Source organism: Lonchura striata, chromosome 1 (genome assembly GCF_050655825.1).
Source record: "Lonchura striata isolate lonStrDom1 chromosome 1, ASM5065582v1, whole genome shotgun sequence".
Classification (NCBI taxonomy): domain Eukaryota; kingdom Metazoa; phylum Chordata; class Aves; order Passeriformes; family Estrildidae; genus Lonchura; species Lonchura striata.
Window position 1 is genome coordinate 28,638,758 of NC_140703.1, and position 23,868 is coordinate 28,662,625.

At 44.8% G+C, this 23,868-nt stretch overlaps 1 protein-coding gene across 2 annotated transcripts in view; it reads right to left on the reverse strand.

Moving 5' to 3' along the window:
- Window positions 1-1,100: 1,100 nt before the first annotated feature.
- NHLH2 (nescient helix-loop-helix 2) overlaps window positions 1,101-23,868 on the reverse strand; it is a 49,435-nt gene continuing 26,667 nt past the window's right edge. Inside the window, exons 3-8 of one of the 2 annotated variants that reach the window (XM_085572133.1) lie at window positions 23,780-23,838; window positions 22,080-22,190; window positions 12,658-12,857; window positions 4,928-12,438; window positions 4,658-4,735; window positions 1,101-2,739 (exon numbers count right to left, since the gene is read on the reverse strand). In XM_085572133.1, the coding sequence (XP_085428259.1) occupies window positions 2,285-2,719 (435 nt within the window). In that variant the 5' untranslated portion in view covers window positions 2,720-2,739; window positions 4,658-4,735; window positions 4,928-12,438; ... (1 more) ...; window positions 22,080-22,190; window positions 23,780-23,838 and the 3' untranslated portion in view covers window positions 1,101-2,284. Of the gene's footprint in view, window positions 2,740-4,657; window positions 12,439-12,657; window positions 12,858-22,079; window positions 22,191-23,779; window positions 23,839-23,868 lie in introns of both variants that reach the window. The other variant, XM_085572125.1, reaches the window with a different exon arrangement.

Below are 23,868 nucleotides of genomic sequence, written 5' to 3' on the forward strand. Positions count from 1 at the left end.
TCTTTTTATTAACTAAGTCCTCCCAAATGCTGGTAGCATGAAAGCTTTTTGGATGGCAGGATTTATATCACTCAGGCAATTACATCGAACTCCACACAGTGCCCTGATATTGAACCTAAGAAACAAACCTGTCCCAAAGGAAGCCAACACTAAAGTTGGTGGAGTTATTTCAGCCCTGAAATGCAGGATTTGAAACCTGTGCATTGAACTACCAAACCAGTGTGTACTCCCTTGGGACATGGCAAGCATGTATTTGTAGGAAATGGAATTAACCGTCTCTCTGACAGGTTTTCTGCATGGAGCTTTTCAGCTGGTCAAGACCACACTTAATTAAATCGCTATGCAAAGTGGCAGCCATAAAAATGGGATAGAGGGGAGGGTTTTATCTCTCCAGCGAGTAAGAATGGATGATGCAGCCACCAGAGTCAATGGCAGTATTCAAATGATAGGTAAAATTAACCCCTTGTGGGAAACGAAGAAAGGGTTTAATAAATGAGACAGTCTCACATTACTCAGGTAATAACCTGTCTGCCATTGAGTCTGTAGTATCTGTTCCATGTTACAAATGACAAGATTTGGCAATTGAAGCCTTGTATGAAAGATAATGATTGAGGTTTTCTAAAGTAGGGAAAGGGCACAAGATTTTTCTTTGGTTTCAGTAGAATAAGACCTGGCCAGAGAGGGATCAAAGCTGAATTTAAACAAGAGAAAGAAAACCCAGTGAACTCAGGCAGGACACAACACATACATTTGGGTGGCAAAGCCAGACATTTCCAAGAGTCAGGTAGCAAAACAGGTGCTTGCAAGCATCAGATTGAATTGTACAGCTTGAACTTTGGGACATGTGACCAGATGCCAGTCATGATGAGACTGGGAGAAAGTGACAACGAGGGTTCTGTGTCTCCTTTGCATTTGGGCAGGGCAGCCAGCTGAGAGCGGCTGGAGCAGGGGAGCTGTGGTGGAGGGACTGCAGTCCGAGTCTCACTAGGAAGAGGCAGGTAACCTGTTGAAGCTTCCCACACACTTGAGAAGCCTTTGCAATCCTTATTCATAAGGACATCTCATGTCTGTCTTACAGAAGGACCAACAGGGAAAAATAATTAGGAAAAAACAGCTTTTATTTGATACTTTTATTTATATGCAAAACAGCTCACCATTCATGAGAGATATGAAAAACGCATCAGATAGAAACCAGATTTATCTATTTTCACTACAAAATATTGCATTATATAAAGCAACATAGACACACAAAAAAACCCTGAAAAAGACTAAAATCTTTGGATAGCAGATGTGGTTTTTTTCTTTTTCTCTTTTGTCCCTAAAATGCGCTTCTTGTTTTAAGAGATTCACAGCAAAGAACATGAAACATTTTCAGGTTATAGAATTTTTTTGGTTGTCACAAAGGAAAGCAGTCCTGGATTTACTTTTCTTTCTTTTTTTTTCTTTTTTTTTAGGAAAAAAATGTCCTTTCCTAAAAATATACCACACACATACACACCCACGCTCACTCCCACACACATGCATGTGTACACACACGCACATATACATCCACAAAGAAACTACTTCCCTTATAAACGATTTTCAAAGTACTCTTCAGACGCAACTATAGATCAGAATAACAACAAGTTTTTTTAAAAAAACCTCTCCTAGTTAAGTGCTAGTGGTTGTTGATCCCACACAAGGAAAAAAAAGAAAAAAGATCAAGAACAAATTCCTTGATATATATAAAATATACTTATAAACAGGGAGGGGGGGGGGGGTTGTGGTACACAAGTGCAATATAATTGGAGGGAAAAAATAAATTAAAAAGAAAATAAAATTAACACTGTATTGATCCCAACAAACACTCATAAAGTCAAACATAATATTCCACAGGAGAAAGTGTAAACACCCGACTATAGAAACCAATTGGCACGAAGTATCCAAAGTAAAATTGCCACCACTCTGAAAAATAAATAAATCTTGAAAAAAATAAATTGTCAACTCCTTCTACCATAAATAAAAAATAGTTATTTTTAACTGCACCCATGGGTCACACGTTTAAGGTCACAAGTAGATGTTTTTGGATATATATAAAGGGGCACTTGACAGCCTGAAGAGACAATCCGGTTTTACACTTCTCTTCGGAAAGCGGGCTCTCGACCGGGCGGGAGCGCTCCGCGGGGGAGCACAAGCAGCAGGGACCCCCCGCCCCGCCGCCCGCCCCGGGGAAGGCGCTGCCCGCCGCGGCCGGACCCGGGGCGGCGGGACTGGGGGTCCCGGGGCTCCGGGCGTCCGTCGGGCGCTACACGTCCAGCACGTGGTTGAGATAGGAGATATAGCAGATGGCGAGGCGCAGGATCTCGATCTTGGAGAGCTTCTTGTCGGGGGGCAGGGTGGGCAGCAGCTTGCGCAGCTCGGCGAAGGCCAGGTTGAAGGCCTCCACGCGGATCCGCTCACGCGTGGCGTGGGCCGAGCGGTACTTGGCCGTGGCGCGGCGCCGCCGGCGCTTCTCCTCCCGGCTCAGCGGCGGCGGGTGCAGCCCGGGCCGGCCCCCGCCGCGGCCCTCCCCGCCGCCGCCGCCGCCGCCCCGGCCCTCGCCGCCGCCGCCCTCGGCGGGCTCCGGGTCGGAGACGCAGCAGCTGAGCGCCTGGGCGTCTGCGCCGCCCAGGGACTCCGGGTCGGAGGGCGCCGAGGAGGGGTGGTCGGAGTCGGCAGCTTGGTCCGGGCTAAGCATCATCTTGGAGGGGGCGGAGGAGCCTTCCCGAGACAGAGAAGCAGAGAGAGCGGGTCAGGGCCCCGGCCCCGGGATACAGGGGCAAGGCGGGGAGCAGGGATACGGGCAGGACACGAGGGACATGTCGGTCTCCGCGCCCTGCCATCGGCGCCGGTACCGCCCGACCGCGGCAGGGGGAGAGCCGGGTGGACGAGTTGCGGCTCCTTCAGGGAGTACTAATGAGAGCAATAGCGGGGATAAACGATACCCCGTCATTTAACCATCCCTTCTCTAGCGTTTGACAGCAGCTTCTCTGGAATATACTTCCTGCCGTTATTGCCTGCGCTTCCTTGGGTGTTGAAAGAAGCCCAGAGAGCAATAGATTTTTTTTTTTCAAGCAAGCTAATATCCAGCGTTTCAATAATATGGTGATTTCCCGCTCCCCTCCCCGTCCAGGCCCCCAGTTTTAATATTGTCCTTTCTAGCCTGCCAGTTTCTGCTTAACTGTTTCTCTTTCGGAAACGCTCTATGGGATCCAGGCTACAGACATGATACTTTTAAATACACATCTCAAGGATACACAAATATAACAAGGCCAGTGGGGAGATTTATTTCCCCAATCCCTACGGGATTCGATGTATCTGCTAGGCTCTCCCCTCCGCTCTTTTCTCTGTGCTACTTCTTTTTTTTCTTTTGCTTTCCTTCCATTCCTGCTGCTAATCATGCAGACAGCGATTTGCTAGTGATCAATTGGGAATATTTGGGTGAGTTTCCGTTTCCTAAGCGTCGGATTCAAAAATAAACAAAAACTCAAGGCAGAGGCCGAACTTTTCCGTCCCTTTAAATTTTCCCTCCTCTCCCCTCCCTGCGCGAAAAGAGGGGGAGGCTAAATAAATAAATAAATAAATGCGGACGTGCCTTTCAAAAGAAAATTGAATCGTATCTTCTTGCGGCCTCACAGAGCACCATCTGTCATGTAGACAGCAATACAAATCCGAGCGCGTCCGTGGACATGCCGGCATGTAATAAAACAATACATCAGGCAACTAGTGAATAACCTTGGACACAAATGTATGTGTGTGTGTGCGTGCGTGTGTGCAGCTGGGGTGTCGAGCGAGGTGGGGAGCGAGCCCAGTGGAGGAGGGAACATCGCATCCTCCCTTCCCCCGAATTAAGAGTGAGAAGTATTTCCACATAAAGTTTCCAGGGAAAGTCCCAGTCGGGCCTCACACCCGGTTGAGAAAAATAAACTATTATCATTATTATTATTTTTAACAGTAATAATAATAACAACCACATGGGCAGGAGGAATTCTTCCCAGTCAGGGCTAGAGCCAAGCCGCCCCACAACGGGGTGAGCCGCGAGGCACGCGTGGCGGGGCAGAGGGGCTCCGCCGAGGGCCGAGGCTCAGGACTGGGGAGTGGGAGAGAAGAGCTCTTCCTTCTTTGGGAAAGGGCCAGGGCCGTCGGAAACGCTTCCTCTTCGATTTTTAATAAGGAGCGTTAATCAGGCCCACAAGGCAGGGGTAGGGGAAAAAAAAAACATTAGTGCGCAAGTCAGGTATCAAGTCTCGTGGGGCGAAAAGATACAGAGGAAAGGTTTAAAATCACCTTTCAGCTGGCATCCAAGCGAGGGGGCTTATACAAAAAGCACGCTAGAGAGACAGGATTTGCAGGGTGATTGTACGAAAACGGGCGATTAAAGCGGTGGTTCCTGAAGAAAGTTGCTTAGAGGTTTCTCCTACCGGTGTTGAATTTTTGCTTTGATTTGGATTTATCTGTACGGTGGGGTTTGGCGAGCTGATCCAGAAAGACGCTCTTCCCCTCCTTACCCCCACCCGTCCCCTCTATTTAAAAAAAAAAATTATTACTATTATTATTTATTATTATTATTATTATTATTACAGTAAACCCATGCCCCCTGCTACCTGCAAAATGGAAAGATATGGTTAAGGCTGCTTACCTCAGTGGAGTCGTTTGGATATCCTCTCTCTCCAAGTCCCCTCGCCCCCTCGGCGATTCCTTTACAGTTCAAATGACCCTTCGGGAGCGGAGCATGGAAAAATTAAAAAAACCAAAATCAAATAAAATTAATTACGAGCGAAAAAGTGTCCTGCTCGAACAGGGAAAGGCAGATCTCATCCCTCGCCGCGGCCTCCAGCGCTCCAGAGATGGGAGATGTTATACTGTCGTGTTTGTTTGCGGAGTATAAATAACAACTTAAGTTACTTACGATGCATCAGGGGAGGAAAAGCTTTTCCCCATCAAAGTCCTCCTCTGCCCGCTTGTCCGGGGCAGCGGCTTCAGCGCACTGGCGGCTTTGGCCGGTCGGTTTTAGAGGAGGAAAGTGCCCTCTCCCCCGCTTTTCTTCCTCCTCTTTCCCGACCGCGATAAATAACAAAAGGGATGCGGCGACAGCACCGGCACCGTCCGGGATTATTCCCTCTCTCCCGCCCCCTCAGCCTCTCCTTCCCTGCGGCAGCCCCGCCGCTCCCGGGCCGGTCGCGGGGCCCGGGGCGCGGAGCCCGGGGCGCGGAGCCCGGCGCGGCGCTGCCGGCTTTGTTCCGCCGCGGCCCGGCTCACAGGCACGCCGCGGGTCGGGGTAACAATGCGTCGCTCGCTCTTTTCTTCTCTATTCTTTTTTTTTTCTTTTTCTTTTTTTTTTTTTTTTTTGGGGGGGGGTGGGGGTTGTAATGTGAGGTTTTGTTAATTCACCGGTCCGGCGGAGAGGGGCAGAAGCGGGGGAGACGCCGTCGGAAAATGAATGTTTGGTTTAGTTCTTCTTCTGGTCCTTCAAGAACTGGCGAGGGGAGAAAAAAAAAAGATAAACGAAACCCCCATCCGTCCCTGAGCTTCCTAACTCCTCCTGCATCTTTCGAGTGAAAAATAAAGGAAAATATACGAACGCTGAAAAAGAAAAACAAAACGAAATAAACAAAAATCTCGGCGCGGCTTCGGAGCGGCTGTGAGAGATAACGGCGGTGCAGGACAAGGTACGCTCACATGCATAAAAAGAAAGTGCAGTTCCTCCTCCCACCCCTCCCGGAGTGGCAAAGAAGCCAAGGAGGGGTGCGGAAGGTGGTAGGGGCGAGACAGACAGACGGAGCAGAGATGCGTGTGGCTCCACTTCTGGTACCAAAGGGTTTCGCCTAGAGATGGTCGGAAGAGATAAAGGCTTGGAGAAAAGGGGGCGGCATTTTTTCCCTCTTAAATTGGTATTTAATGGGAAAGCCTATTGGACAGAAACCTGGACACGAGTCACTTAATTGGACTTGACATCTGTCACAGTGTGGGAGTTTTCACAGCCCAAATATTTTCAGCAGATCAGATTCTCGCTGAATCTGTGCCACAAATTATAACAGTCGAGAGCAGCCCATGATATAAACCCTAGCCTCTGGATATACAGTCTCTAGCCGTGCTTGCTCCCACTGCCGTCGTCTCCCCCCGCCCAAATATTGGATACCCACTGATCTAGAAAAACACCGCTGGCATTTCACATGTAAGATAATAAATAAGCTTTAAACATCAATTTGCATCATGTATACCAAGCTTGTGGAGAATCATCAGACTGGTTTCTTAGTTCTTTTATTTCGGTGGTCCCCCTGCTCTGTCTCCCACCCACCCCCAATCCCAGTGTGTGGCAGGCATGGACCTGTCAGAGCCAGGGGGACAGAAAGGCTCCCGCACTCCCTCTGCCTCCTGCCCTCCCTGCTCCAGTGCGCAGACAATGAGGCGAGGGAGTCAGCCATGAGTCTGTGGCTTTTCTGCTCTCAAGGGGCTGGAAGAAGCCAGGCCTCTTATTGCCTGAGTCAGGGGATGCCTGTGACCAAAATGACTCCTCTTGCTGTCACCCTGCTCCAGCCCCTGCCAGATGGCAGTGCCTTCTCTGCTCTGATCCCCATCGCCCTCCCTGCAGATCCCTTCAAATGGGTGCCATAGCCACTTTTCTGGGTGTAATCATATTCTTTCATGGGGACTTTTCTGTGCCAGGAGCCTGTATTGGTAGGCTCCCTCTGAAGCCCCCAAAAACGGACAGCAGGAGGCATGGGTAAGACAGAGCAGAACTGATTCTGCTGCTCACCAGCAGCTCAGTGGGTAGTTCTGGGTCCCATCAGCAAAAAGCATGGGGGAGAGGTGGCAGGAAGACACTTGCAGGGATCCCTGAGGGTCATCCATATGCAACAGGCTGGAAGATCTCTGAAAGGGGAGACGTTCTGCACTTGATATGATTTACAGGACCATAACAAGAATGAGTAGCATACCTGAGTAATTTTGAGTTTTGTCTATTTAATTTTTTTTTTTTAATGGTGGATCCTGTTGCACAGAATATAACCCCCCTGCATGACACCTGGCCCATTAGGAAAAGAAATGCCTGAAAGTGGATCCTAATGAGCACTTCTCCCAGGAAATTTGGGGATTTATCTCTCTTCTCCTACCCATAGGAAGTCTCCAAGGCAGCAGGAGGCTATCACTTGCTCTGACCCCACAAACTGACACTGGTTCCATGGATATCCAACGTGAGCTCAACAGGGCTTCTGGAGATTCTTGGCTAAGCTATCCTTGCCTGCAGTGGGACATGCCAGGAAGATTCAGATGCAGGTCACTGAAGCTGTGGCACATCCCCAGTCAGCCCACCTTACTGGTAACCTTCACAGATGCTCTTTGGAGATCAGGATCTGAGCCGTTCAAGGTCACTGTGCTCCACATTCCAAGATCCAAGATCCCATTCCATTAAATGACCATGATCCCAGACTTCAATGAGAAAGCTGTGGAGAAGACCTTCTCCAGCTCTTTTTTGACTGTGGCTCAGTGCTGGGGGCTTTGGCTTGCAGTGCTCCCCAAGGTATAAGTCTGAGGCCTCAGCCCACAGAAGCTGCAGGTGATGGAATAAGTAGCTGGCTAAGGCTGCCACAGATAACAGCCAGGAAGCTGCTAATTCATGCAAGCCACCCTGCTCTCTGCTACAGATGCTGTCATCATATGGCTTGCTTTTTAGTTTTAATTTTCAGGAAAAGACCAAACAGTTGCTTCACAGTGCTGTTCAGTTATGATGGACATTTTTGACACCTCATAAAACACTGATTACTGCCCCTGGGATTTGATTACCCCACTTCTCCACTACCAGATATGTTAAATCTAGAGGATCCCAGTTTGCCCTGGGCATGCCAGGCCTAGGGTGTCTTCCCAAGCCTCTCTGCTAGGATACTGCAAATATTCTGACATCAACTGCAAGACACAGGGTGTAGTCTGTATCTTTAGCCTTAAAAAGATGGTCAGAAATGCTGGAGCTGACAGCCTGGCTCTTCTTTAACCAAATAAAGCCCTAAAGCCCAGAAGCAAAACCAAATTCTCATAGCAGTGAGCTCTCCTGTCTCTCACCACTCACACCTGGAGCAAGAGGCTGGTTTTGAGAGCTCAACATGCATGGGGCCCACTGGCCCAGGCATGGAAGTCACTTGAAACAATCAGAAATTGAGGGACAAAAGTGGATGGAAACTAAAAGTTCCACTTTGACAAAGGAAGGATGACTATAGATCTTTCTCAAGCTCTATTTGTCTTTTCCCTAGGAAATAGCTCACAGCAAGTGGAGACCTACGTGTTGGCAATAAGCATGGTCCCAAAGGAAGCTGCATAGATGCAAAGCCACCTTATGATTTATATACCCAAATACACACAGAGCCAGCCACAAATCTATGCTTGGCCTCTTCACTAAGCAAGCACTTCACTGGCATCAAGGCAAGCTAAGATTCCCACTAAGAGGGAATCAAAGATGCCCTCATTGGCATGAACAGCACTGATTTAGCTTCTCCATAAAAGATGAAACTCCAACCTACAAGCTGCACCTGCTGAAGAGAAAGTGAATAGGAAGAACAGTGGCACAACAAGGGTCTCCAAACTGTACAATGGGCATCCAGGGGTGTTATATGGCTATGGCCTTACTGCAGACTAAATCCAGGATAGTGAGCCTTGCAGCACAGGCAAGTGAATCTAGTGAAGGAGAATTTGGGATTTCATTTTGCCATGCTGGAGGGCTGTAAGGGAGTCATGAACATCTATTCTTTACCTGGCTTGAGATGTTGCCTGGCTGGAGGTACAGGAGAAGGGGAAGTGGTTTCCTGTGGACAGAACTACAGCTCACACTGCTCCTTCCCAGAAACCTCTTAAGTTTCATGAGAATGAAAGGTGTCCAGAGAAGGACTCGGTATGAACAAAGCCACACCCAACCTTTGTTGGGGCCATCTCACTGAAAAGCAAAACGAGAATCATTCTATTTTGACTTCCAGGGCTTGCTGACAAGCCAATAAAACCATTTGATCTAGACTGCTCCCTAGGTAAGTCCTAACACAGAACTAATATTAGTTAATTAATTAATGATAGCCAATAAAAGTTGCCCACTCCTGTGAGACTTACAGTAAAGTGTCACAGGCCACCAAACAATATCAAGTCATAGGTAGTACTGAATTTGTGACAGACACTCACAACTCATGGTTTTTCAGGCTTCAGGGGTATCAGACTTTGGAAAGGCAAGATTCACTAGAGGATTGTCTTCAGGATGTAGTACAAAGAGACAAGACTGAAAACAGTGCTGCCATGTAATGGCATTTTATGTAAAGAGGGCACTTTCTTGTGTGAACATAGCATATTCATATTATGCAATGATTTGAAGGTGATGCTATTTGTGAGAATAGTCTGGTTTGGTGTGTAGCCCCTGAAAGCCTAAAAGGGTGAAGCACTAACACCCTGAAGTGGCTATATGTCCTAAGGAGATGTCCTTCTGGTCTGGAAAAGTAGAACAATGAAAGAATCCAACTGCTTTTTCCAGCACTGGGCCAGATATTATATATTGGGCAAAACTTTTTCACTTTTAGCTTGAACAAATCTCTCAGGTCTGTCGTGGGGAGACATCAAACATGAGAACCCAGGATGCTGCTTTTATGGTGTTGCTTGTCAGAGCAGAGCTGCACTTCCATTACCTACATGTCCTCTGTCTGCTGAAAGGACAGCTTTCTATGATGCTTGAGAACATCCATTCTCTTTTATAGCGTACGCCATTCACGTTGCTGGCATATGCTGCCCATTGAAATAAATGGAGCTTGTCACTCTTGGATGTGTTCCTTGGAAATAAATGGTCAAACAAATTAGAACACTGAGCCATGAAAATCCTTGTCCTTTTGAAAAATCTGTGCTGGATGTTGCTCATGGTTCCCTTAGACATTTGGGTGATATTTTTTGTTTTTCTATTGGTCATGTTTACTTTCTCTGAGGCTGTTTTAAGAACAGGTCAGGAGTTTTGAGGCTGCTGGCAGGAACAGCCTGCAACTGGGTAAGGGGAAAAAAATAGTGTCCCATGAACAGAGGTTCATGGATGGTTTACCATGAACAGAGGTACCACGGCCACCAGGTCTGGATGTGAGTTCACCCTGGCTGAGGTCTGCCAGTGTTTGTGGGACAGGCAGGGCCTTCTGCTGCTCCATCACAAATATGAGTGTGACTTCCCTGGGAGTGGCTGCTATGTTTAAACCAGTGGTCTCCAGATGACATATATGCTTTTGGACAAAATCCTATTCTTTTTTGTCTGATTGCAGCCTTTGGCATATGTCTCTTGGTTTCCACTTCCAATCTTTTCTTTTGCTGGTTTGACTAGAGAAGACATGGCATTAAGATCCAGCTGCCACTGTAAAGAGCCAGGTGTTCTCATGAAGGTGGTCATGCCCCTTCACTGCCACATTGTCTTGACTTCTACAATGATCACAAGATATTCCTTGTGGTGTCAGTGAGTATTCATAGATCTCCTGAGAGAAGGGTATTTTGAGAAATGGAGGATGAAGAGGAGTTTTTAAAGGCAGAAGGGACAACTGTGAGCATCTCCCACAGGTTGAAGGCTACATTACTTACCTCTTCATTTCCTTTATGAACATTTTTCAGAAATAATACCCGTTCACGGTTTAAACATTAATGGTGGTGGAGGATTCCCAATGATGCCTGGAAAGTTACTTCACCAGCTGTTTCTCCCCACTGTTGAAAACACTGATGTGAAAAATGAGTGTGCACACCTTCAGCATCCAGCTGTGGGATTTTCTTATATTTTGGCCCCTGGATTAAGAGTTCTCTTTTATTATGTTATCAGGTTTAGGTGGGATTTTGTAAACAGGTATGTGCATGCGTGCTGTACTGCTGATATGCCTGCATACACCAGTTATTAGCTTGGACTTTCTGGTCATGCAGAGCATAGCTACAGTTACTGCTGCTGCTCAGGTCAAATGTCTAGAAATTTTGGACAAATGGGAAAATTCCACCTGGGCGAACATTTCAGACAGAAAGAGAAGACATGCCTGAGTAAACCCAGACATCTGTTGGTCCTTCCTAGGTCAGTATTCATTAGTAGTGGCCATATCAATTCTGCAGCCTTCTTTTTGCTAAACTGAACAAAATTCAATGCCTTGTCATTATGCAGAAAAGACCAAGTTTGTTCTATTTCTAAGGTTGTTCTGATAATGGGATATTTTCTGTTCTTCCTCTCCATCTTCCTAGACCAGAAATGTGATGCTTAGCATGCCAAGCTTTGAATGTAGAAAAAGAAATACTGTGCTCTACAATATGTTTGTAAGACCCTAATGCAGCCTGGATGCTCCTGGAACAGGTTTATTGGGAAATTATATCACAACCAAATTATAGAAAACACATGTGAAAACCTAAGAATGTCCACAGTGGATTAGACCAAAGCTATCTTGTTTGCAGCATTACCAAAGAGGGAAACCTGTAAGAATAACATAAATCTACAGTGATAGTGCCCTCAAGTAGTTCCCTGACATCCACTTAATTATAATTTAATGCACTGGATGAATTTTCCTTTTCTGAATTTGTCAAGTTGTGGTTTGAATGCATGTGACTTTTCAACATCCATAATTTCCTATGGAAAGGGCTTCTCTGTGAGCCATGTGATTTAGGTAAATGAATAAAGAGATGCTTGTAAACATGTTTGCAAATAAAATAGCCAAGTTTGATGAATTACTGTGGCTTCTATTGCTGATGAGCACATGAAGAGTAGCATTGAGTATGTGGGCAGTAGTGCCTTATGTTTTCAATGAATGAATTTTGTTGGAGGCATAAACAGTGGGTGGATTAAAGCCAGTTAAGAAAAAGAGGAGTCTGGGTAAGAGGAAGGAAGAAAGACCTGTTCCTTGAAACTGATCACCTTTAATTGACTTGGGCCAGGATCGGAAAGTGAGACCTGTCATGCACAAGCACACAGAATCATTATATAGGTTGGAGCCATGGAAAGTGTCCATGTGGATCAAGCACTAAAGGAGTTAACAAAACAAGCCAGAAACAGAGATGTGTTAACCTTTGCAAAGAACTCGACAGCAATCCCCACACATAAATGACTAGTGAGGAATTTGTGAATTAAGTAGGACAAATAGGAGGAGCTTGGTGATTTTTATACATGCCTGATGCACTAAATGGGGAGTGTGGGTTCATGTGGCTCTCAGACATGCACAGCTGGCAGGCGGCAGTCAGGGAATTGAGGGGGAGGCAGACACCGTGTGCTTTGCCACTGAGGACCTTACCTGTGCACATGTGTGCAACTGCTGGCTGCCAGGGTGAGGAAAGAAAAAGTAGATGTCAAGTCTAGCTGGCAGCCAATGCATCTGTCTTCTGTCTTTCACTCACCCACAGTCGAGGTGGAACTTGGCTATTTTTAAATCTGATGTCTGTGTGTGTAGCCATGGGGAATGCTCTTTCCTATAAAAAAGAAAAAAAAATAGAAAAAGAAAAAAATTAAGATTTTGCAGCCACCTGCATTCCATAAGCAGATGTTTCTCCCTCTATTGATGCCAAGCACCCCAGCCCACAGTCTTCCTTTCTTCACTTGGAAGCAACTTGCAGAACAAAACCCAGTGATCATTACTGGACTTCTTAGGTCAGTTGACCAGGGAAGAAAAGCTGCCATGCTATTCTTACCTTATGTGCAGGGTAAGAATGGCCTCACAGGAGGTACCATGTTCTTTTCCCCAGCCATGGCCAGTATCAGCATTTTCTGGAATGAGCAGGAAGGTTTTCACCGGCATGTGGAGTGTTCAAGGCCATTTTATTTCTACTTGAATAGCTTAGGGCAGCTGTAGCTGGCTTTATACTGGCTTCTGTGAGTTGGATGGTCATTCCTGGTAAAGGAGGAAAATTTATTTATTCCAAGAAGTCATTCAGACCTAACAAATTGTTTTTCCTATCAAAATGTTTCCAGGGAATACAGCCAGGTGTCTGAAAAGCCATTTGCTTCCCACAGAGGCATATACCATATCCTAGGCTCCATCCCTGTGCAGGCTTAACATCCTCCAACAGCTGCTTCTCCCTCAACTTCCAAAGCTTTGGTTCTCTGGTTCTGAGCATGTGGAAGGTGGTGTTGGGTCTTCTGTGTCTTCAAACATTTCCATTGACCACCTTCTCCATTTCACTGCGGCTATGTAGCACTGGTGTCTTGATTTTTGAGATTCTCTTTGAACTTAAACCAACTAGGTCACTAACTGCTGGATGTTCCTCTCCTATTCCCACAGTTTTGAACTCTGTCTTCTGGTCTGGGCTCTAGAGTTGGTTTTGTATCGTCTTCTTGGACATGTTTCCTCATATCTTTCTCAATATGAAATTTGTCTATTGAACACTGTTGGACTCCCTGTTTTCCCTTTTGTTTCCCCATGCTGTTATTTGTTATTGTTCATCATAAACTATGCTCAAACTACCTAGTTGGGTAGTCCCTTGTTTGAAGGGGACTCAGTCCAAGCGAAGAACACAGCCTCCCTGAAGGATAAAATAACCTCTGTTATCTTTTCAAGATTCCCTCATGAACTCAGACTATTTCTATTTGAATCTATGACAACGCTTGATGCTTTTAGGACCTCTCCTGAAACATCCTAGGGGAGTAACTCCTTATATATATGTATACATATAAATTCAGATAGGTACATCTGTAAGGCAGCTTCTTGAGATTCTTCTCAGGTTCCAGATTTTCTGCTTGTCTTCTCAAAAAAAGTCCACTTTAGGGCTTCAATTAAAGATGAAATAAAAAAAGCAAAGCAATTGCATGTCTAGGAAATTTCATGTTATAATTCACATTCTAATTTACTTCTTCTGTGGCCTCTGTGTTCATGTCTGCAGGATTAGTATGAGACATATCTGGTTAGGGAGTCTGGATTTTTTTCTGGAGTCATGATTATGTAAAATTACAGCATCCCCTTAGAAAAGTGCTTCTAGCCCTCATGGTGTTGAGATGAATTTGAAACTGTGCCTGGAGAGTGTTAGACACAGAGAAGTATGAATGTGCATGAAGAGTACTGAGGTCAAAATTCTGTGAGATATGAACTACCTTGCATCATTTTGATGGGGCACAATTTCATCATTCACAGTTACTGACAAGATTTTTAATAAGACTAGAGTTGTAGTAGGATGCTGTAAAGCACTTGAAAGCCCATATGGTTTAGCAAGTATATGAATTTCTAGAAGGTAAAGAGTGCCTGATGTTGAAGGGTGTGGGATGGAAGATGTTTCCATTTCTGCATATTGTACTTAAATGTTCAGTTCTGTGTAGCTCCATTTCAGCAGTCTTTCTTAGCCCTGCCAAGCTGTGCCCGTTGCCCCAAGAAACTCTCACTGAATGACTGGAAAGGGACTTTTTTCCAGGGTGTGTAGTGACAGGACAAGGGGGAAATGGCTTCAAAATGAAAGAGGGTAAGTTTAGATTAGCTATTGGGAAGGAATTCTTTACTCTGAGGGTGGCAAGGCACTGGCACAGGTTGCCCAGAGATGTTGTGGATGCCCCATCCCTGTAAATGTTCAGGGTCAAGTTGGATGGGGCTTTGAGCAACCCAGTCCAGGGAAGGTGTTCCTTTCCATGGTGGGGACATTGGAACTAGGAGATCTTTAAGGTCCATTTGAACCCAAACTATTCTATGATCCTATGAGCCAATTCACGCCTTTCTTCATCAAGACTCGGATGTCAGGAGCTTTTATGCAGAAGAACAGTCCCTTGCCTACCTCCATGAAGTGGTTTAGGACAGAGCAGTAACTAATGGTGCTCTGCTAAACCAAATAAGCTCACACTCTCAGGTCTGCTGATGCTGTCATTCTCTGATCCCAGTGTTTGGAGAATGTTCCCAAGGGAATTATTCCACAGATTAGTGGTAGCTATAATCTCCATAGGTAATTTACAAAGCATGACATCTCTGAGTCCTTGGCTCCAGAAAAAATGAAACATCTGAGCTGGTTTTAGACTGTAAACACTCTTGCTTGCTATAGTTTGCTTGTATTCTGGGTCCAGGTTTAAAGAAATAAAGTTAAACATTAGGCTGTCTTGAAGTCCTTTTCTGGTTTTCTTAGGTAAGGTCTCTCCACTGCTCACTTTCTCCAGAGTCTCTTAGAATGAGGACTTAGTTGTGAGTTGTCACCCTCCGTGTAGTGAGCATGAACTTCCTGACAACTGCTGCTCTGCAGTATTGAGCAGAAGCTAATGCAGTTTGATTCACCACTCACTTAGGGTTGACAGATGAACTGGCCAGTCTTTTTGTGGCAGTTTAGGCTATTTTCATATCCAGCTGTCTACCTCCTCCAACCAGCCACAAATTATTGCCCCTGTGGCAGAAAGTCTCAGCAGCTCCAGTTCATCATCTGGTGTCTCAGTGCTTTTAAGCTAATGCATCAAACTTTGCCATGGCAGAGCCACAGGAGGATGCACATTCCCATCTGGCAATTCTGCAAAGGGAGTAATGGGAGGAGGGTCACCGGGAAGTTCTTAAACTGCTACTGTGGGGCTCATCAAAGCTCATTTGTCGGAGTACTAGAGTGAATCAAGTTACTGGTAATTGAGATTAGTATCGCTGCTCTGTGCCTGAGCAGACTGCAGCTTGCAGGGTATGGAGGCTCCAGCCAAGTCCTGGATTCTTAGAGCCTTAGGTCCTAAAAGGAAAAGTATTTTCTTTTTTTTCCATGGATTCAAGATTTCATGACCATATCCATATTTTATATGCTATAGCTGGAAAATGAGTACACTGTTCATTCAGAGATTGTCATCTCAAGGAAAATTAAAAGATGGGTCACAGAAGGAAGCAAATTATGGACTGCAGCTAATAAATGGTCATTTACTAGGGCTGCAAAGACTCAGGAGATGGAGGGTCTTCTAAGGCTGCAGTTTCACAAGCAAAATTAACATTGCTGCATAGAGCTTGACAAGTATATTCAGGGTCTTTATGAAAATCCTTCAAGAAAAAAGAGACCTCTCTTTTTGTGAAATGGGGGAGCATGGGCAGGTAGCGGGGGAGGAGAGAAAGATTAAAGGCTACAGGTTGGGTCAGGCAAAGCTTGGTTTTATCCCTGCTCAGAAAGTTTGGAGAGGGGCTACTTTAAGGAATGTAGCCTGGGTCTGGAATCATGCCTTCCCAAAAAGCTCAGCCTGGCTTACGGTTCATTTGCAGGAAAGTAGGAGGTGGGCCTGCACCTGCTGTAAGAATAAAGCAGAGACACCAGTGTGGCAGCTGGTTCTGGTCCCTCTTACGGCTTGGGCATTTCCCTGTGACATATCCCTATAAAACCCAGAGGCATCCCAGAGCCTCAGCAGAGACTGAGACTGCCATGGTGCAGACACTGGTGCCGGGCTCCCCCTCACCAGCTGGACTGCTCTTCCAGCAGCCAGGAAAAGCAATCATTGGCAAAGGTAATGAGATGGAGTCAGGCACACTATGTAAATACTGTTTGGGCTACATTCATAATCCAACACCATGAGCCACATTTCCATGGGAGAGGCAGTCTGGTCCCCTTGGATAATTTTAATCATTTCTGACATGAAGACTTCTTCTCCTATTTCATGACTTATTTCCCCAGTATCATTTAAATGTATTAAAACACTGTTAGTGTAGAAAGTAGGCATCATGTTAGCATAATATCTAATCAGAACTAGTCTGCCTGTCCCCGCAGGGTTTATTTATTTATTTATTTAGTGTCTATTTGTGCTGTTTTCTTGTTAGATTGGAAAGCCCTTCCTTGACATACTCATTTGTTCTGCTGTGTAATAGAATAGGATCCTTCAGAGCTGCTGACATCTGCTTTATTTTTGAGATCTGCAACTCTCAGCCCACAAAGCAACAATGATAATAATAATAGCGATAATAATAATCATAGTACTAGGAAGCCTGAGAAGTGAAGTTAAGCATGAAGAGGAGAAGACAAAAAAATGGATGAGGAAAAGAATGGGCTGGCAAAGAATGTTTCGATCACTGGGAGTGTATTTTTATCGGCCCTGATTCTTCACTGAGTCACTCATGCTTTATGATTGCACCGCCCTGTGGACTGCAATTAATTTCTTTGTGACTTGCAATATTGCAAGGGAGAGGAGATCAGGCACCATGGTGTGTGTGATCAGGACACTTGTTCATGGGCATATTCAGCTCTGCTCTCACTCGAGTACATTGCTTTGATTTCTCAGTGGCATTGCAGTATTGATTTTGAAGGGAATTAGTTTCTTCAGAGCTCCTGAAGATCTGGCCACTGTGATTTCTCAGGGACTTAGTCAGCCTCCTCCCCCACAACTTCATCCTCACATGTCATAGCTGAAATAATTGGCATTGCACTATATCAAACTGGCAGGATGCAGTCCTGAAGGCTTGGGGGAATCAAATCCAGAGCAAACCTTGACAGAAAGCTGCATGAGGAAGAGAGTTGTTGGGCTAAGCACTGTCTGAAATAGGCCTGGTAGCCATGATGGTCCACTCTAAGTTACCTTGTATGAATCCTGCTCTGTATAGAGCTTTGTACTAAGGAGAGGAGATTGTACTGCAAAGAGGCAAATGGTAAGAAAAGGTATGAAAAGGAAGGAAAGAAGAAAGGTGTAGGAAAAGAGGAAGGAAAAATTGCTAAAAAAAAAAAGGAAAAAATGCAAAAATAAAAGATATTCTTAGCAGTAAGATCAAGTCATGTTGAGTTTTGAGCATCCTTAAGGGTGGTGAACTTATTTGAGTGTGTTAATCTAAGTGGTTGCCACACCATCCCCCAGTGTAAATTATTCACACTTAGGAATTCTGCATGATTTTTGACTTCAGATGGAAACAAAACTTAGGACTTCTGGTATTGAAAAGTTAGGTTCTAAAGGCAAGTTTCAAGGCTGATCTCAATAGTTGTGGCCAGTCAATAGGAAGACAAACCTATTGCTTGAAATTGGTGAATTTACCTCATCCTGAGAAGCTGAGAGTGAGTAGCTCTATTGCTCTTTAGCCCAAGGCCTTCTGTAGTAAAAACAGGGTGTATGAGCAAGTACAGAGACCTAAAGAAGTCTAAATAGCTTTATTAGCAAAGGCACAAAACCATCCAGGCCCAGAAGCAAAACTCAGGCTCCAGCATTTGTTGCCCTCCACCTTTCAGAAGGACAGTTTGGGCTGAAGACTCTCACTAATAATGGTTTTACCAAGTCCCACTTCTTCCAGCCCAGAGCTTGGGTGTCCTCAGAGCCCCCAGTGCACACTATTACTAGCACAGGTGTCTTTATGTTTTACACCAGACATAGGTGTGACTTCTTGCAAATATTGGTAGGGTCACCCTTCTGCTGAGTTCCTTATGAATATGACATGCAGGCATAAGATAAAATGAAATAGAAAATGGGTTTATAAAACTAGAGATGGAAAAGATTTATGAGGTCCTGTCTGCTCCCTTTTTCTTCTGTAATATGCATATAAAGGATTGTACCACTCTTATTGTTTTGCCCAGTTTTAAATACTGTAGCCACAGGATTTCTGTGTCCCATGGAAGGCTTCTCCATCTACCAGCAGCCCTCATATGCTCAGAAGGTGCTTCAGGAGACCTTTTCCAGCTCTTTACCCTGTGTCAGACTCACAGAGGATATGCATGTTCTACAGCTTGTCTGATTTGCCACTGTTTGAGCTGCATCAACCTGTGGCATCCCTCAGACACTTAGAAGCATTTTAGTACCATTCCATTCCATTCCATTCCATTCCATTCCATTCCATTCCATTCCATTCCATGTGACAATTTTCTTTCAGAAAGCAATAGCAGAAAATGGTTTTCCCAGGAATCTAATGGATTCTTACACTTCTCATGAATGACACTGTGCCACCAAGCTGTATGGGCCAGCAGAGTCCTTCACTGGCATCAGACTGTGCTCACCACTCTTTCACACATTGTGATTCAGGCCTGTTGGAGTGGCCACAGGCTCGCTGGCAGCCTCTGTCTTTACAGGTCCAGATAACATTTTCCTTCTGCTATGTCCTATATGCCTTCTTGTTTTGCTTCTTAATGTAGTCCCACAATACTTTCCTTTCTCTTGTGAATAATCACTGTCTCTGCTCCCCACTGGTTGCTCCTAAGAGCTGCTTGTCCCATGCTCCTTCCTCAAAATAGAACTGTTCTTCCCAAATTTAGGGTTATTTCTACTGTTCTTCAGTTTCTCCTTGTAGTTTGCTTTTGTGTCTGTGTAAGTCAGGCATTTACAATTAGTTCACTAGGCAAAAAAGCCCTTTTGGAGATGTTTAAATTGTATCTGTGCTTGTACTCCTTAGTGAAGCAATGCTTTTGAGTTTGAGAGCCAGAGGATGAAGTAATAATACTTTTCTTGCCCTGTTGGTTAAATAAGACTTAGAAAAGCTCTGAGAAATTTGAATATGCCAGTGGTTCTTGGCATTGGAGAGGCTGGAATGGGCCTCAGTCTCTTGAGGCAGGTGGGCTAAATGTGCAAACAGAAAATGAGCTGTAAGATCAGGATGCAAATTTATGGCAAAACATTGAGTTCAGCTGAAATGGAAAAAAAAAGAAAAAAGAAAAAAGAAAAAAAAGTGGAAGTTATACTACCTCCATTGAAGGGAGGAGAAGGCTTATGTCTTGGCTGGCTGCTAGAACTCTTGGAAATGAGGGCAGGTGATAACAGGCTGTAGGGAAGTACTTTCTTGTGAGAGAAATCTGCTACCTTTCCCAGTTTAACCAATGAGAAAATATTATCTAAAGAGCAATAACAGAGTGCTCTGTTTGATGAAGGCCATAATGAGTGTCATTTCAAGAAGAATCCTCACAAGCACTGTTAATTACCTATCCAAGCAAAGTGGCTCATATTTTTATATCTGAGTGAATAAAATTAATCTCAGATCTTAATATCTAAAGAAAAGTGTCATTTATCTCCCACAGCAGCTAAGGCTAGAGAATTTATGGATGTACAGGAGCTCTGAAGATAAGGCCCTATTTGTTTCAGTGTGTCTTTATTTTAGGGAACTTAACTATGGTCACCCAAACCAAGATATTCTGTTCTCTGTTCCTATGGATATGATCATATAATCCAAAGCAATTTAGCCAAAACAGACAAATCAACTACTCAGAATTTCTCTCAGACACCAGACATGCCAGTTTTCTTGTACTCCTGTGTAACTGCATTATGGGATATTGATTTCCATTACCGTGTATTTCAGAAAATTCCCTGGGTAATGCTCTGGTGATTTGCTCCAAACAGGGCACCTCAGTAATCTTTTGGCAGGCAGGAGAAACTGTCAAGCAAAACCCTGTCTACCCAACAGACCAAATTCAGCCCACTGCCCAGTTCCTGTTCCTCTTGCAAAATCTCTGAGGTGGAATTGAGCCAGTTTTCATATTTGTTCACAAATCAAGTGAGATTCAGGATCATTTGCTTTAAAAATGCCGTATCACATGTTGCCACCTCTCACTGTGATTTCCCAGTGAGAAAACACTACAGTAATAATGCTGCCCTCCAGCATAACAAATACCCAGTTCTGCTGGGAGATAGATGCATTGGTAATTAGCAAATGTTTGAACATACTGCACCTTGCCAGCTTATACCCAACCTGATGCTACGCTTCCTATTTATGTTTTACATCTATCCTTGCTGCTGGTGAGGAGCCCTTCCGCATCTCTTACTGTACGATTAATGTCAGTAAAGCCATGGTACTTCTCTTAAGGTACATCAGTTGACACAATATGGGAGAGGTAGTGGAAAGCTAGGAAGTTTGATATGAGCTCCTGGTGGACTCTTAACAGAACCAGATCCATCAATTCTGTCACAGGTTTTGGACTTATCCTAGAAAAAAATGTCATGGGAGCTGGCCATGAGTACCAAACTTGTTTAAACACCAAACACTATTCAAACTCTTGCAGGAGAACAGGAAGACTGAAATGTAGACAGAGACACTAATATTTAGGAGGGTTATCATTCTGGTCATATAAGGTCATAGAACATTCTGCTTTTAATCGAGTAAATAGAACAAATTTTATCTGAAACTATACTTACCTTTAGACATGATACTGCTCGAACAGGCCTGGAACTCAGCTCTTTCTGCCTGTGTGATCCTGTTTCTGTTAATTTCAACAATCACACACATGATAGATGGACTCTTAGCCTTCTTGGGGCAATTTTGTCCCTCAGCTAGTGACACTAATCCAGTGTCACTGCCTTACACTCAGAGAGATGCAGTACACTCCTGGTGAATGACTAAGGTTCAGGGGAATAACTAGTGTGGTCAGGGGGATTACATTAGACCTTCTCAGACTGCTATGAGATGACTTTTGTTATGTTGCCTTTTCAGTTCCTTCATTGCAAATCAGAGCAACTTTATTGTTATAGAAATATTCCGTGTGAATTCTCACAGGGGTGGCTGAGAATAGGAGATGACTTTGTGCCTTCATCTTCCTTGAAGGCATCTAGAAAAAAAAATACTTTCAGAGCTGTAGTTCACCATCGCCAGCATCTTCTTGGCTTTCTGATTTGCTTCCTTTCTATGCTTCCTTGCGGATAGGTAAATAAACCTTTCTTTTAAAAGGACTTATTTGGAGAAGAAACCAGGAAATCTGACATTTCTGAAAATAAGGATTTGGGCTCCAGGCCATCTTCAGGATTTGCAGAACAATTCTCTGAATTTGCTAATGCTCATGGCTATTTTTCTTCAATTAAGTTTGGACTGTTGTGTCAACTAGAGTAAAGGTCAATCTATGAAGTAACGTTAGATATCAGTGTGGTCAATATCCTGTTTTGAATGCTCTACAAAACTCCAGGAAAGAGAGATCATACATATGACTAATCTTTATGGAGCATGAATACAGATCTGGTCCTCTCTACCCACTACTTAAAGTAGATGCAGATTAACACCTTCTTGAGAGCTGGTCTATAGAAAGCCCCACTTCAGACAATCATCAGTCCCCTGCCCTTTTCCTGCCTCCTCCAACATCAGACGTGTACCATATTTAGGAAAGGATGATTGTCATTTCGCTATTTAAACTAGATATGGTTAACTTCAGGTGCTGGCAGTTACCAAATTTTCAAGTTGTCCACTGTTCCTGAGAGCAATTTGCGAGGTCACCTGAGTCCCCATGTTTTGAAAATGAGCCATTTTCCTCACCTGACAATGTCCTCAGAATGAAAGTATCATCCTCGCTGTTCTTGACAAGCATCCTGGGAAGGGATCCCTAGGGACCAACTCCCATTTGCTGAGATGTGAATTCATGTGTGTCTGTAAAAGAATAATAGAAGGGATAAAGATGAGCTATTTAGCAGGAGTCTTGGTGCTATTGACACACCTGGAGTGGGATTTTTCTCTGTTAATTTCTTATGTCCCCACTTCATCTGAGATAGTTCCTCCCAGCTCCCTTTACACTCACTGGAGAAGACACAATGGTGATGTGACATATCTTGCCTATTTTGGATGTTGGTGGTAGAGGGAGGTGAAATACTCACCAGAAGGACCTGTTTCTCCCCAGTAAGAGTAGTTCAGACTGATGACTGGAGATGCTCAGCACTGATTCTCCCCAGTAAGAGTAGTTCAGACTGATGACTGGAGATGCTCAGCACTGATTGCATAAATCCCACCCCCAGCTTCCAAAAGAGGCCCATGCAAATCAGGTACATAGGTCTGGCTTTCTCCTGAGCTGAGATTCTGCACCTTGCACCTCCACACTGGGCGTATTCATTTTCAAATCAGTTCATACTGAAAAGGAATTTCTATTTCTTCTACAACTGACAGCAGCAGAAAAAATGGACACAGGTTAGAGAGGCTCTAACCTGTCTCATTTTGGTATCTCCCTACCAAACTGATGGTACAAACACCATTTTTTTTTTTATTTTTTTTTTGAGATACTGTTGGGATCTTAACTGAATCCTCTGTCCTAAAATTCCAAGACCTCTCTGTGATTTCTTCGGTTATTTGGCATTTCCACAGGGGCCTTGGAGAAACCCAGTTTTTGTAAGTGCAGTACAGACACAGGAGTTCCTGCTGTTAAGGATTTCAGCACCTTTGCTTCTGCCAGTCACCTCCAGGCTAGTGAGAGTGTCCAGACAAGGCAGAGATCCTCAGAGGTAAGCTGCAGGTGAGGCAGCTCCTCTGGCTCCATCTCTCACATCCCCATAGGATGTCCAGAGGGTAGCTGCAATCTTCTTGGTGGCATGGAGCTGGTGCTGGAGTTCTCAAATTGTACCCACCCTGGCCTGGGGAGGGGTGAGAAGCTCTGATTTCTGTTTAGAGCCCTTCTCACATCCTTACAGTGAGACCTTGTTTGGCCTGACTGACTGCGAGGAGGGGTCAGCTGTTGCAGGGGCAGAAGTGCGCAAAGGCGCATTTACCGTACTTCCGTGGGTTTTCCCTTGGATTTGACCTGGTGTTTTTATACTTCTAATCCTTGATCTCTCTCAGCATCAATCTCCACCCTCAAAATAAGACAGACTTGCAGGCAGTGTAAATGATTGCTGCTCCACCCAAGGCAGTCCCCCAGAAATCACAGCAGCTGCGGACCCTCTTTTCACCTCTCCCTCTTTCCTTTCTTTCTCCTGATCTCTTCACTTCTTTGTCTCCCTCCTCCCCACTTTTTCTGTCTTTGTTTTTTTTACCCTGTTCCCTCATGATCTCCCTCTGCCTGTGTCTCTCAGTCCCTCTCCCCGGCTCGCTCTCTCTGGAGACAGGTCTAGTGGCCTGGTTGCCATCTGCTGCCTGGGTTGTTTTTTGTGTGAGTGCGTGCGCGTATGCGCGCGCGCGGGTGCACGTGGGGCTTTTTTTATGAGGTTGAGATCAGATGGCATCTAATCGATCGTCATGGTCTCCATGGTTACCTGGGTGACAGAATAGTTGGAAGAGACACATACTCCAGCCTGGGGCTGTCAGACCATTCCTGAGAGAAATAATAAAAAAAATTTTAAAA